The sequence below is a fragment of the Nannobrachium achirus genome (genome assembly GCF_963921795.1).
Source record: "Nannobrachium achirus genome assembly, chromosome: 13".
Taxonomy (NCBI): Eukaryota; Metazoa; Chordata; class Actinopteri; order Myctophiformes; family Myctophidae; genus Nannobrachium; species Nannobrachium achirus.
This window is the reverse complement of record NC_137833.1, coordinates 18,203,862-18,216,731: the sequence shown is the minus strand read 5'-3', so window position 1 is coordinate 18,216,731 and position 12,870 is coordinate 18,203,862. Positions and strand designations below refer to the sequence as shown.

General features: G+C 42.8%; 1 protein-coding gene across 1 annotated transcript in view; it reads right to left on the bottom strand.

Moving 5' to 3' along the window:
* Window positions 1-12,870, bottom strand: part of adgra1b (adhesion G protein-coupled receptor A1b) — a gene marked incomplete at both ends in the record, with an annotated part of 253,321 nt that overhangs the window by 29,913 nt on the left and 210,538 nt on the right. The window contains one exon of the mRNA XM_080740224.1: window positions 6,062-6,189. Within this exon, the coding sequence (XP_080596350.1) occupies window positions 6,062-6,189 (128 nt within the window). The remainder of the gene's footprint in view (window positions 1-6,061; window positions 6,190-12,870) is intronic.

The following is a 12,870-nucleotide window of genomic DNA, read 5'->3' as shown; positions in this document are numbered from 1 at the left end:
TGGCCGAGGAAACAAAACCATATGAAATATGTTAAATCACCGGAAGAGGTTCATTCCAAAGTAAGATTAGATTTAGAATATCTCACAAGAAAAATATGCAAGACAGAATTAAAAGGATATATTAACTAAAGTCCCTGGTTGACAAAATAACACTTTTAGAGATCGTCAATATTAGAGGCATCGAAAGCCGACGATCGATAGTCTTTATAGCATACACAGTATTTTAGAAAGAAACTCTTCATTTGTACATTTCTTTCATATGTAACAATAATTATTTGTTTTTGAGTTTGATCATCTTACAATCTTCCTTCATGCATGCGTTCACACGTGAAGTACTTCACTCTGTCATGAATCATCGGTGTGACTCGATGACATAAAAACAAATTGGTTCCACTTGGCTGGGTCAATTGAAACCTCACACAATATAACACCATGCACTCATACCATGCTTTGTGAAATATAGCATCAGTCAGAGTGCTATACACCCTTGGGCACAGCACTTAACCCATATTGCCACTTTCCATTCAGCAGTTAGGAAATGGAGTATATATATATATATACATACTAGGTCAGATCATTCTGGCAGGTGATGCTAAATGAACTGAATTCAGCAATCACTTTCAGCCTCCCCTTATTTTTTATTATTTTTTATCAATGCGCTCACTAGAGTCACCATTTGATATTATATAACTGTGCACTGGAACTCATACTGGCTCCCCCAAAATGGAGGAGCGGAGCCCCAGTCAAACGTGAGCCAACTGTAGATGAAGGCAAGCGGTGAGCTGTGAGGCATGTCTCATGGCTGGGGCCAGGCAGGCCTTGCGGCTCTGGCCCAGGGTAGGGAGGGAGCTAAGGCTGCTGCCTCTGCCGCTGTCCAGGTGCTGAACTCTGTCCAGCACAGAGGCCATAAATCAGGTTCTCCTCTGGCCTCCCCGGAAGGAGGTTTTCATATGCTCTGCTTCGGGGCTTTCATTGGGTCAAGTACATTAACCTGGCCGCCCTGCACGTTCCCATCTCCCAGAGGGGAGATGCCTCTCCCCTCCCACCTTGCACAACCTACTGAGCTGACACTAAAAAATCACACCCGTGTGAACTGAGCGGTGGTCGTGGAGGCTGCGCAACAGCAAAACAAATATATAATAATAATAATAATTAGAATAAAAAAAATTAAAAAAATATAAAAAAAAATAATAATAATAAAAAAAAAAATATATATATGGGGGGGGGGTGCTTGCTTGCGTGTGAGAGAGAGAGCCATCAATCCATCCATGTCACTCAGGCCACCACTGGTATTGCAGTTGATGCTCAGGGCAGACTAGACTCAACAGCACCTCTCTGGTCACCAGGGGTACTTAGGCTACATACGGACCCACATACATAGACGGACGGATACACACACGGCCACGCTATGGAGACGGTGTGACCACCGCTCAAAAATATGAATAACAATGATAATATGGCAGTGGGAGCTGGCCTCCTTCACTGCCCTGAAAACTCACCTTTCAGGAGGCCAGAGGCGGAGGTAGTTATCACTTCTCCCATAGACTGGCCTACCTTACCTTAGCCCACCCCCTTGTTTCCCCTACCTTGTACATATAACGTTTTTATAACTGCAATGATTTTTGAACGTTTTTCTTTTTTCTTTTTTTTTTTGCTTGCTATTTGTCCATGAAATGAATACCAAGGACTTCCGACATAAAACATACCATAAAAGGACTTATTTTGGATGTTCCTTTTAGGCAGGGTGTTTAACTGTACTTGTACTGTACTACATTTTTTATTGTATTGACTATACTTGTACTGTTCTCCATTTCTGTCTAATAAAATACTCAATCAATCAAATCAATCAAGAGAAAAGGGAGGGAGAGCAATAAAGAGACGACCAAAAAGCCATAACAAGAGTCGCCCCCCCCTACTCCCTGTGCAGTGTTGGGAAAGTTCACTTTCAAAATGAACTAGTTCAAGCTCAAGTTCAAAACTTCTAAAATGAACCAGTTCATTTCATAGTTCATAATTCTACATTTTGAACTAAAGTTCAAATAACTTAGTTAAGCCCTTTGCACACAGGCGCGTTTAACCGCACGGATAAAACGGACAATATAATTTTTTGAAAAGAAAACAATGATTCTCTATGACCTCATGCACACCGGCTCCGAATTAGCCGTGCGACGAGTGGCTGCCGCCGTGCGTTTTTTCTCGATCGAACCCAGTTCGATTCGTGCGTCTTGTCGCATGCGGTAAAAAACTCATCACTCCTTTTATGACTCCTTTTTGGATCCGCAGCGCCGATTCCGCACAGCCTTGCACACCAAATCCAATGCGTTTTATTCATGCCGCAAACGAAAAAAACGCAACTGTCCTGTGTGCAAAGGGCTTTATTTTTAGTTATTTTTTTAACCATAATATTTTTATATTAAAAAACAAACAAAAAAATGTTTAGACATTGCTGGAAGCTATTATTTGTCAAAATTATTGACACAGCCCATATAGAATCACACACAGCAATAATTTAATCCAGCTTAACATTGAGGTGCCCACAATATTTAGGTGCCCACTGCCCAGTCTTTCTGCACCCTTATTGTGAAGGGCTGAAGGCAGAAGTTTCTAAACCTCGCGCACAGCATGTTTCCGCGTTGGTTAAAATAGCTGATCTACAAGCTCACGTTGTCTCGTGGATGCGACGCGTTGTGAGCTTGCAGATCAGCTATTTTCGCCGTGCAACACACATACGACAAAGTAGTCAGGCTTTACTTGCGAGTTGCGACTGCGAGACGTAACGAGGAGGAGATTCACAGTGCTTCATGTGATGAAGCACCCAGCTGCAGCACCGCATATCAACGTTCGCGAGGACGGAGCTGTGTGCAGTGCGTGCTATTGGAGCATGTGAATGAAAAAGAGACGAGAGGACAGACGACCGCGGAGGCGCGGACCGCCGCATGAACGGCCGACGAACGCCGTTCACGGGCGTCAGAATGAACGCGTTCGACAATATCGTTCATCAAGCGAAAACAAAGAACGTTCAGTTCACGTTTGCCCAAAATACGAACGTGTTCATGAACGATCGTTCATTGAACGCGTTCGGGTACAACACTGTCCCTGTGTTTGAGCCTGCCACTCTCTCAGTTCAGCTCACTAATGTGTGCAGCGCATATCCTTGAACAACCTCCCTTGCATTCCGCCCATTTAACATGCAGTTTCACAGCTTGGGAGATTGTGAGTCAGTTGAAGTGTTACTACGCATTTTTCGAAAAACAATGAGGTGCTGCGAGTGGCGGAGAAATTATCTGCGGTCCCTATTCTGGCATACGCCTTCAGGCTGGGTACACAGACTCCGATGTCTCATGTCTTAAAAATAAAACGTTTTTGTTCTTTCGTTCTTTTGAACTTTACATATCTTCAGTGTCGCTTTGAATAGCACTCTGAGAGACACTTTTTTAAAGAGCTCAATATTTTGGAGCTTCGACAATATGGACGAAAAAGAAGAATGTGTTTAAGCGCTGCTCCTGCTACATTATTAGTTTTTCACCACCGGAAAATGTCAAAAGGAATCATAAGGGTGGGTACCAAGTAGATTCTAAATCTCAGAATTTACTTGGTTTCAATATAAGAAATATTCTCAAATTTGTTCTATTTTACAATGTTATTATTACTACCGTGTTATTATTCCATTATTTAAAAGAGTAGTTCACCCCCAAAATGACTGGAGCATGGAGACTTGAGTTCCGGAATGAATGGGCCTACTAAGAGTCTCCTCAAATTATTGGCTTAGGAATGCGACCAAAACTAAAACAAATCTCCATGGGGTGAGTAATCGATAGAAGAAAAGTCATTTTAGGGGTGAACTACTCCTATAAGTAATTCATTTACTTGGTTAACTGTGTAGCCCTAAATGTAAACATGGGCCTGGGCTTGATAACGCAATCATTTCCCAATCAATGGGTCACAGCTTCACAGCTTCATGTTTATCACAGCAAAACATGAAGTTGGTTAAAGGACAACTTTACTTTTTTACAACAAGGGTTCATATTTTAGATTGTAATTAAAGAATATAAAAGATGAGTTTTTATTTAATTTACTTCTTTCTATTGTTTTAGAGATTCTTATTTCAGTGGTTGGGGGCATGCATACAAGTGGCTAAATATGTCATTTTACACAGAATAAGCCCATTCCCAAGATACAACCCAACCTTTCATGGTTGGATGTGACTTATGGGGCTAGAAGTGTTACTGTAAATAGCAATAAAGAAACTGCTGGCTTACTGTGTCTAAAAAGACATATTTAGCCACTTGTATGCACTCCACTCCATTTTAGCATGGTAAACGCGATAAAACAATAGAACGAAGCAAATGAAAACATTTTAACACTCACTTTTTCTTTTCTCTAATTACGATCTAAAATATGAACCCTTGTTGTAAAAAAACCTGTCCTTTAAGTCTTCACTTCACCATAGCCCAACATCCAGACAGACCCCAGGAATACGATCCCATTAACCCATCACTAGAATAATGAAAAAACATCGCATGGATGCACCTGGGACGTATCCTCAGTGATGTAGCCCAAGCTCATCTGGGTTTCGGGTCTCGCAACATCATACCCCTCACCTGGGTGACCCAGCCGGGGCTGATCAAGTCCCGACATACGTCCCAGTAGCTACCCACGATCAGTCCCACTAGGGAAAGACAGGACCATTCACTCCACCACTCCAGAACTACTCTGCCAAGACTAGGGAAAGAAGTCTGGCGCTTGGAAGGACTAGGCTCTGTGGATTTACTCCTGTCCGGGCCCCTCCTACGTCTCACCATGTCCACTCCTGCTCTCACCAGGTCCAGGACATGTGCGTTGCACCAGACTTTAGCACCAGACATTTCACTCAGGAGTGGTGAATTTTTGAACCGCAATGGTACTGCAGGCTGTACCTCACCCAACGGCGGTGCTGCAGGCTACATTCCGGCTGTCACCCGTCTCTCCGGTGGTCACCAGACTATTCCTGGTTGTCACGTAGTCTATTCCTATGAGTCACTATAAATAGAATAACTATAACGGGGAAAAAAAGTACTGTATGTCTATGAAACGGGTAGGTTATAGCAAACCTCAGGTAGGCCAAGTATAAAGATAGAAACGAATGCTACCGCAAGCACATGAGCTCTAGTAACGGATGGCTATTCTGTGGCAGGCTCAAATCAAAGTTGGTGCCTGACAGATGGTGATAAGAAAAGTAAAAAGACAGAGAATTGGAGGAATGAAAAATAAAGCAAGCCAAGGTCTTCCAGAATGTTGTGTGTTTTTTTTTACCTTAGCTTTCATCCAAAAACATGCCCACGCTGATTCTACTCTGCTATGACTGGTCAGAGCCTAACACTAGCAGGTGATATTACCCTAACCTAAATTGAAACAGAAACAATACCTAACCTTTATTATTTTTAGACAAGTATTTATCTTCCCTCTTTTCCCCCAATTAGTCACATGCCAATTAATTTTCCACACACGTTTCTGTGTTGTCACTGCTCTATTGTACCCTGCAGGCTCACCTGCCAGTGAGGTGCCCCCACCGGGAGGACAAAGCACCTCCGTCCTACACCTCCCATTGCCAGGAGCTGCCCCAGTCTGTAGGAGTCTCTAGTGCAGAGACAAAGATCACCCTCCCCGCATGACTTTACCACTGTGATAACCGAGTGCTGCAATGTCTAACCTTAACTAAAAATATATTCTATACTATTTTTGGACACACACACACACACACCCACATGCAAAACTAAGCACACACAAACAAGAATGAACACACACGCACACACACACGCATACACCCAATAACCAAGCTTTAGTGAGTGAGACAGGCCGTGTTGCTTCATGCCAGCATTAGTGAGTGACTCACACATGCTCAGCCTGGGAGCGAGGAGGAGAATATAGAAACCCCCCCAGAATAACCAGAAAGAGTGGGAATAGCAAACGAAAAGGTAACACTAAAGCCTGGGTGAGTGCAGCACATAACACATCGGGGAGCTGTGAAGGCTGGAGAGTGTGAAGTCAAAGGTGACAGTGCGGTGGTCGCAGCCAGTCTTACCTGTGGTGCACTATGTAGGTGATGATGGAGGCGAAGAGGCAGAGCATCATGACCGCCGTGCAGGCATACACGACCGGGTGCAGAAACTCCCCGGGATAAGGGGGGAAAGACAGCACCTTCTTCAGATCCTGAGAGAGAGAGAGAGAGAGAGAGAGAGAGTGAGTTAACATAGGTTTTTCAGAAAACTCTTAGGATTTAGAATATTGCTTCAGAACAGTGGTCCTCAAAAATCTCAAAGGTTCCCTGGCTATGGGTCAGAGAGAGGCTTCTCCTAGAGCCAACAAATATTCACATATTTGTTATTCAGAGAGAGAGAGAGAACAATAATTATTATGCTACATTGTATAACACGTGTTAATGGCATGCATACTTATAGCAGTAATCACAGGTACTGTATGCATAAATGCAAAAAACATAGCCAAGCAGAAGGGATATTTCTTGACATGCATGCACACATTGTGTATAATGTAGTCAAATGTATTCATACAAACTATTACGTAGCACGCTTGTCACATGAAAATGAGAAAATTACTATGAGAGAGTGCGGTGGGAGAATAAGCCTGAATTCTTAAATCACGCAGACAATTAAGTCTGCATCATCATGTGATATTTCACACACCTTACCTGGCTTAAGTTGATATCATTATTATTTTTTACTACACTAACATTAAACTCATAATTTGACTCCTATTACGGTTAGAAGACATCGCATGCTGTAATCTTGCTACTTAATAAGTGCGATGGCTTGTGTGAAATCTAATAATTGAATACACTGGGGGCCCTATTTTAAAATACTTCATATAGATGATCTACAATCAATGTATGTGTATGTCAATGTAGATCTGCTAGTTAAACTATTTTAAGAAGTAAGGCATGGACAGAAATAGGGCCCTGGATCTCTCGACCTCTCACGATGAAAACTCCTCACATTCACTTCAGGTGCCCTTGTTAGCATCACATCATCTCGTAACATCGCCGGATGTGCTGCTAACCATGACGGGACAATTTGGGTTTCCATCATATTTGAGCATGCTAAATAAAGCACCACCATATCTCCATAACTCCCAGAGGCCCGGCAGCACGAGCCTGTGTCTGGGAGAGCCATTCACACACCCAACTAACTGTCTGACTCCATCACTGTCTCTGTGTGTAGCCAAGCAGAATCCTCTGTCTCATGTTTACTGACAGAGTGGAGGATTAGGCCTATGGGGGGGCCGGCGGTACGAGGGTCATGCGCTGGGCATAAACAAGCCCAATCAGCGGCGGGGCGTGACGACGAGGGCTGGAGGGTTTGCGGACGCGGGGCATTTGGGAGATGTAGAACAAATTGACGACTTGTGGCACATGGATGCATGGCCACTCAGTGAAATCATCACCACTGCGGGTAACAGAGACCCCATCCACCACAGCTCTGTGTGCCCATGTGCATGCATGTGTGCTAGCCCTGAAACATGACAGTCGCTGATAACATGACGTACGACCGACCGTCATCGATGAGAATTTACCTTGGTTGGAGGACTACACAAACATTCAAATTTCACAAACAAAGTGCTTAATAAAGTCACAACCCATTGTAAATCTTGACCGTCATTGTATAAATCTTGGCCGGCATTGTGTTCTTTTATAAGAAGCCTTTTTATCGATATTTTTCTGTTTTCCCATGCATTTCCTGGCGTTCCCCATGCGCACCAATGCCATCTATAGAGACACACGAGCGCCTACAAATTCACGCCCACAATTGAAACAGCGGCCCCGCTTCGGGTAAGCCAGCCCATAGAAAGTCATTGCAATTCAACTGTGGTTAGCCTAATATTAAAATAATCCTACACGAACTGAAGACTATATTGATTTAAATAAAAATATGTTTTCAAATGTATGGCCTGACCCTGACAACATATCTTCTTGTTTGCTAAATACATGATGTGTGTCACGTTTAATTTGCCACTTGAATGGGTTACCCATAATGTTAACAGAGAAGAGGGGAAACGGCAGACACAGAACCTGTCGCTTTTCAGTGACATCACTGTCTTTACTGCTGTGCGTTTATGAGCGCCGACTTTGAAGATCCCGACTTTTTCAACTTCAGAGTGGATTCTCCAGGTTAGTATTAATCCAAAAATAACCTGCAAGACTCCGTTTGGAAGAAGCGAGATGCGATAATTTTCCAAAAATAAACAGCCTAATTATACATGAGAAACAAGCTGGGTATTTGGGTATTGAAAACCTCAAGGGATGCGTCCATGACGTATGTACCATGCGACCACCTAAACTTAAGATTTCCAATGCTAGCACTTTTGACTCACAGATGAAGTATATTAAAGTATATTGTAGGTAATGTATCAAGATGACAGATATGCCACTTTAAAAAGGCCAAATTAAACTCATGGGACACTTTATTAGAACACAAAGAAAAATCGCTATGGCCTCAGTAGTCAACCACTGAAATTATGATATTTCACGATGCCTCTCATTGGGATTGCATTGGACGCTGCAGTGCACCGTTCTCCCTTACCCGAAGTGGGGTCGCTGTCACAATAGGGGCCGTGAATTTGTAGGCGCCCGTGTGTCTCTATAGAACACTGAAATGTGGGCGTGGCCTTGCAAAAATATCTGATAAAAAAGGCTTCTTATTAACTCATATGCTGCCAAAAAAATACCCCTTTGTACCCACTTCTCTGCCATGCCCGTAGAACCCGTAAATGTAATAAAAATTAATAAAAAAAAAATTTTTATCGAAGCGGAACTAAAATTCCGGAACTAATGTTCCGTGATCATCGTTTCTACACGGACACATTATTGAGCGGACCAGTTTAACATTGAGCCCTAAACCGGAAGCGGGTGGTCCGTCCTCTATTTTGGCCCGTTAGCTTACTGTGTGAACTCCGCGGCTTACAGATGGAGAACGGATTGATCAATTTTCAAAATTTCAACGGATTTGAGAAGCTGATGGAATACGCGAACACACGATGCATAGCAGTGTCCGATCGCGCACGATGGGAATTGGATGAGCGCCCGCGTTAACAGGTAGGAGAAGCCAGCAGTGAAAGACATAGAGAAATCTGCGGGATTTACGGGCGAAAACTACGAATGAGTTAAAAAACACAATGCCGGCCAAGATTTACAATGGGTTGTGACTTTATTAAGCACTTTGTTTGTGAAATTTGAACGTTTGTATAGTTTGTAGACACAAATGAATTTGTGTCCTCCAACCTCATCCATGACGGTCGTACGTCATGTTATCAGCGACCGTCATGTTTCAGGGCTAGCATGTGTGCATGCGTGTGTGAGAGAGAAACAGAAAGAAAGAAAGAAAGAAAGAAAGAAAGAAAGAAAGAAAGAAAGAAAGAAAGAAAGAGGGGGGAGCTAAAGGGGGCCTTCACAAGAAGACGTGATTGATTTATTTGGCAAGTCATCTCACATGCATCCCATAAATGTAAGCAGGCATAATTTGGGAACTGCAGATTTACAGAGAATTGAATTTGAATGTGTCCTCTAGGCAATGTCAGAGAAGGACTGTGAAAACTAGAGTTACGTTACAGCCACAAAAATTGATGTAGATTTACTGAAGGGAGAAAACACTGTCTTATTGAGAAAATATAAAATGGGCAGAGATTCCAGAGAATATAAATTTGAAGATGGTAATAAACATTTTGAATTTACACCACAACACAAGGATCACAAATATCCGAGATGTCAAAGAGAATCCTTTACACCAATGATACTCAAACTCCGGCCCGCGGGCCCAATTCTGACCCACCAGCTTAATGTCCTCAAAGTTGCGCATCCAACAAGATTTAAACTGAGCAGATTGGACCTTGCGTTCCAGAGATAATGGCCAAAACATCTTGAAAACGGCCATAGAAATCGCCGATTTTTGCTGTTTTTTTTTTCCTCTCTCTTTTTTTTACCGGTGGCTCAGCCTCTGCCCAACTAATTAGCATACCCAAAATGTTATTGTAGGCCTAATGCAAATGAAGAGACGTACTGTAGCTCTACTTAACAACTGCATCATTAGCCATTTGGTAGCTAAACAGTCTGGGTAATCTATTTTAAGTAGATTGTTTTATTTTATTTTATTTTCCTTAGCTATCAATTTTCACAAGTTTATTTTCTGTAAAAAAGCCATTTGTGCTGAATGTGGCAACGTCATAAATAACATTGTGAAGCAATTGAAAGAGAGTTGTGCTCAGCTATCTTTAATGTTATCCCACTCGATAGCAGGCAGACAGGTATCAACCCAGACAAATAGCAGACAAACGTACATTAGTTTGTTTTGGTGTTTTTGTGGAATATGCTAATTTCACAGAATTATTAAAAAGATAGAAAATTTAGCAAATTACTTTGATTACAAATTTTGTCATTGACAGAATATAAATGGAATTCCAAGCCATAAAACAATGCACATTACACTTGTCTTGAGTTATATGGAAATAAAGCAAAAAGTTATCAAGTAATGTCATTTTATCAACTGGCCCGCGGACCCTTGTCATTTTTGTAATGTGGCCCACCGGTTCAGAGGTTTGAGTATCCCTGCTTTACACCGCAGGTAAGATGAGAACATTATTCACAGGTATGTACACTCTGTTCCCCAGAAAATGGTATATGACAGCAGCTGCAGTTAAATGGCCATAGGGGGAGAGCAGAGGCCGACCCGAGTCAAAGGTTCTCATGGGACATATTACCATCATCACTGGGCTTATAATGACTGCTGGGAATGTCAGCCACTGATCCCCCGAGTCTTTAACCACCGGTGGCACTCTGCTATCTACCGCACTATATTTTTTTTAGGGCATTTCTGCTTCACTGTACAGGCTACTTAGGCATGACATGGAGCTGAGAAGAGAAATAGTGCAGAAGATTTGAACCTATGATATCGCAAAGTACTCCAGCTCTGTGACTATGAGCACTATCGACTGTTTGGATCACCACAATGTCTCCGCACTGAAAAGAACTGAACCAAACCATAAGGATCCCAAATGAGGCTGTGCCCAGACAATTTAAGACTAAAGAATGTCCACTTTAAGTATAAGAAAAGCACAAGGGGCCTTCAATTTGAACAGCATTAGAAGCAATTCGCACACTGGCCCTGCAGTCTGGATTTACTGCTGTGAGAGACATTAGCATTTTCAGTGTATGGTATCTACTGCATACTGGTATATACTTAATCCTTAATTGGCTTTTAACCCTGCTTGATATTTATACTCATGTTTAATTGTATAGTACAGTATGTTCATTTGAATTGCATTATGTTTTTTATTTGCTGTTATGCCTACTGTGCAGCAATTTGGTCAACTCTGTTGTTTTGAAATGTGCTCTATGAATAAAGTTGGATTGGATATTCAGCATTTTTCAGTTAAATGTCAATTACATCTAGGCTACCCTTCAATGACCACTCCAGCTTGCCTCCTGCTACCGCCTATAATGACCAAACAAACAAGTAATCTAACCACTTCCATTAGAAGAGTAAACACATGGTGTAGCTCTAATGAGGCTAAGCTTTTGATTAGTGAATAGACAAACTTAGGCTTGTTAGCCTAGAGGTTATAGAAGTGGACCAGATATAGCTAAATCAAATACATTATACACTTTTACAGAATTACTACAGGTAACCCTTGAGCAGGGCACTTGACCCTGAATTCCTCCAGAGAAGATGTTCAATGTCCAACAGTAGAAAGCCTTGTTTGAATCTGTTTCACTGTAGTAAGGTGAGGCCGGGCGTTAATGAGAAACAGCACGCACATTCAGCCACTGGCCTATCCTCTCGCAGGTAAACTGTGGGAAGAAACAGACGGCTAGCAGACAGCGCTTAGGGAGAGCAGAGAGAGGAACTTGGGAGAAGGTGGGAGGGCAAACTGTCACTTTCAGTAGAAGGATCGTCCATGAGAAAAATGGCGGGGCACACTACAGGGTGCCCTGAACAAATTGTTCATATGGTTCCCAGAACCTGTGTTTATGCTCCTGGGGTGGTGTGAAGGGAAAAATGCAGCTGCTCACACAGAATAGGGGGAGGTTGCTCTGTGGCTAATGCACAATACTTTGCACACCAGCTCAAGTACTAATGCTTTATCACTAGCAGCGTTTTTATCCACTTTACAATAAACTGTTTTCCTATGGAGCGCCGGCGGAATTGGCGGAGATTTGCGACACTAATATGTTGATCGCTGCGTTTTTTTTTTTTGCATCTACCTGCACTAAATTTACCTCCACAAATAGACTTCAATAAACCGTGTGGCGAGTTGGCTACAGACTGTAAAGTTGCAATCCCCCTGTTGACCCAGCTGTCACAGTGACTGATAGGCCACTGGCACAGCCCCGCAGCATGCTCTGAACAGTCTCCTCCCTTGTTGCACTCTCCTCCAGGACAGCCATCAGCAGAATGTCAAATAAGGACAGGAGTGGTCCAGCTTCAAACACGATTCTACCACAACAGTTATTATCATTATTGCTATCGCATTACATCACGATGCTGGAGGCCACTTTATGACCGGGTCTGTGCGACGGCCGCCGCAGCCATGTCTCTGACAGCGCAATTCATTACAGCCGTGCCACTATATTACCGTATGAGCTTGACTTTGCTTTCTCTGGATTAGCGCTGGCATGTTATGCCCGCTTCATGTCTGGTTGCACGTTGTGTCGCGCACCAAGCAGGGGTGGCGCGCACCAAACAGGGGTGTCGCACCAAATTCTGGGCCCTGGGTACAAGGATTCACTGCAGGCCCCGCATGAATGTTCTTCATAGGGGGAGGGGGTTCAAACCATTTAGACTGGGAATGCATTATTACACGCAATTTTGTGCTTTAACTTTTGAA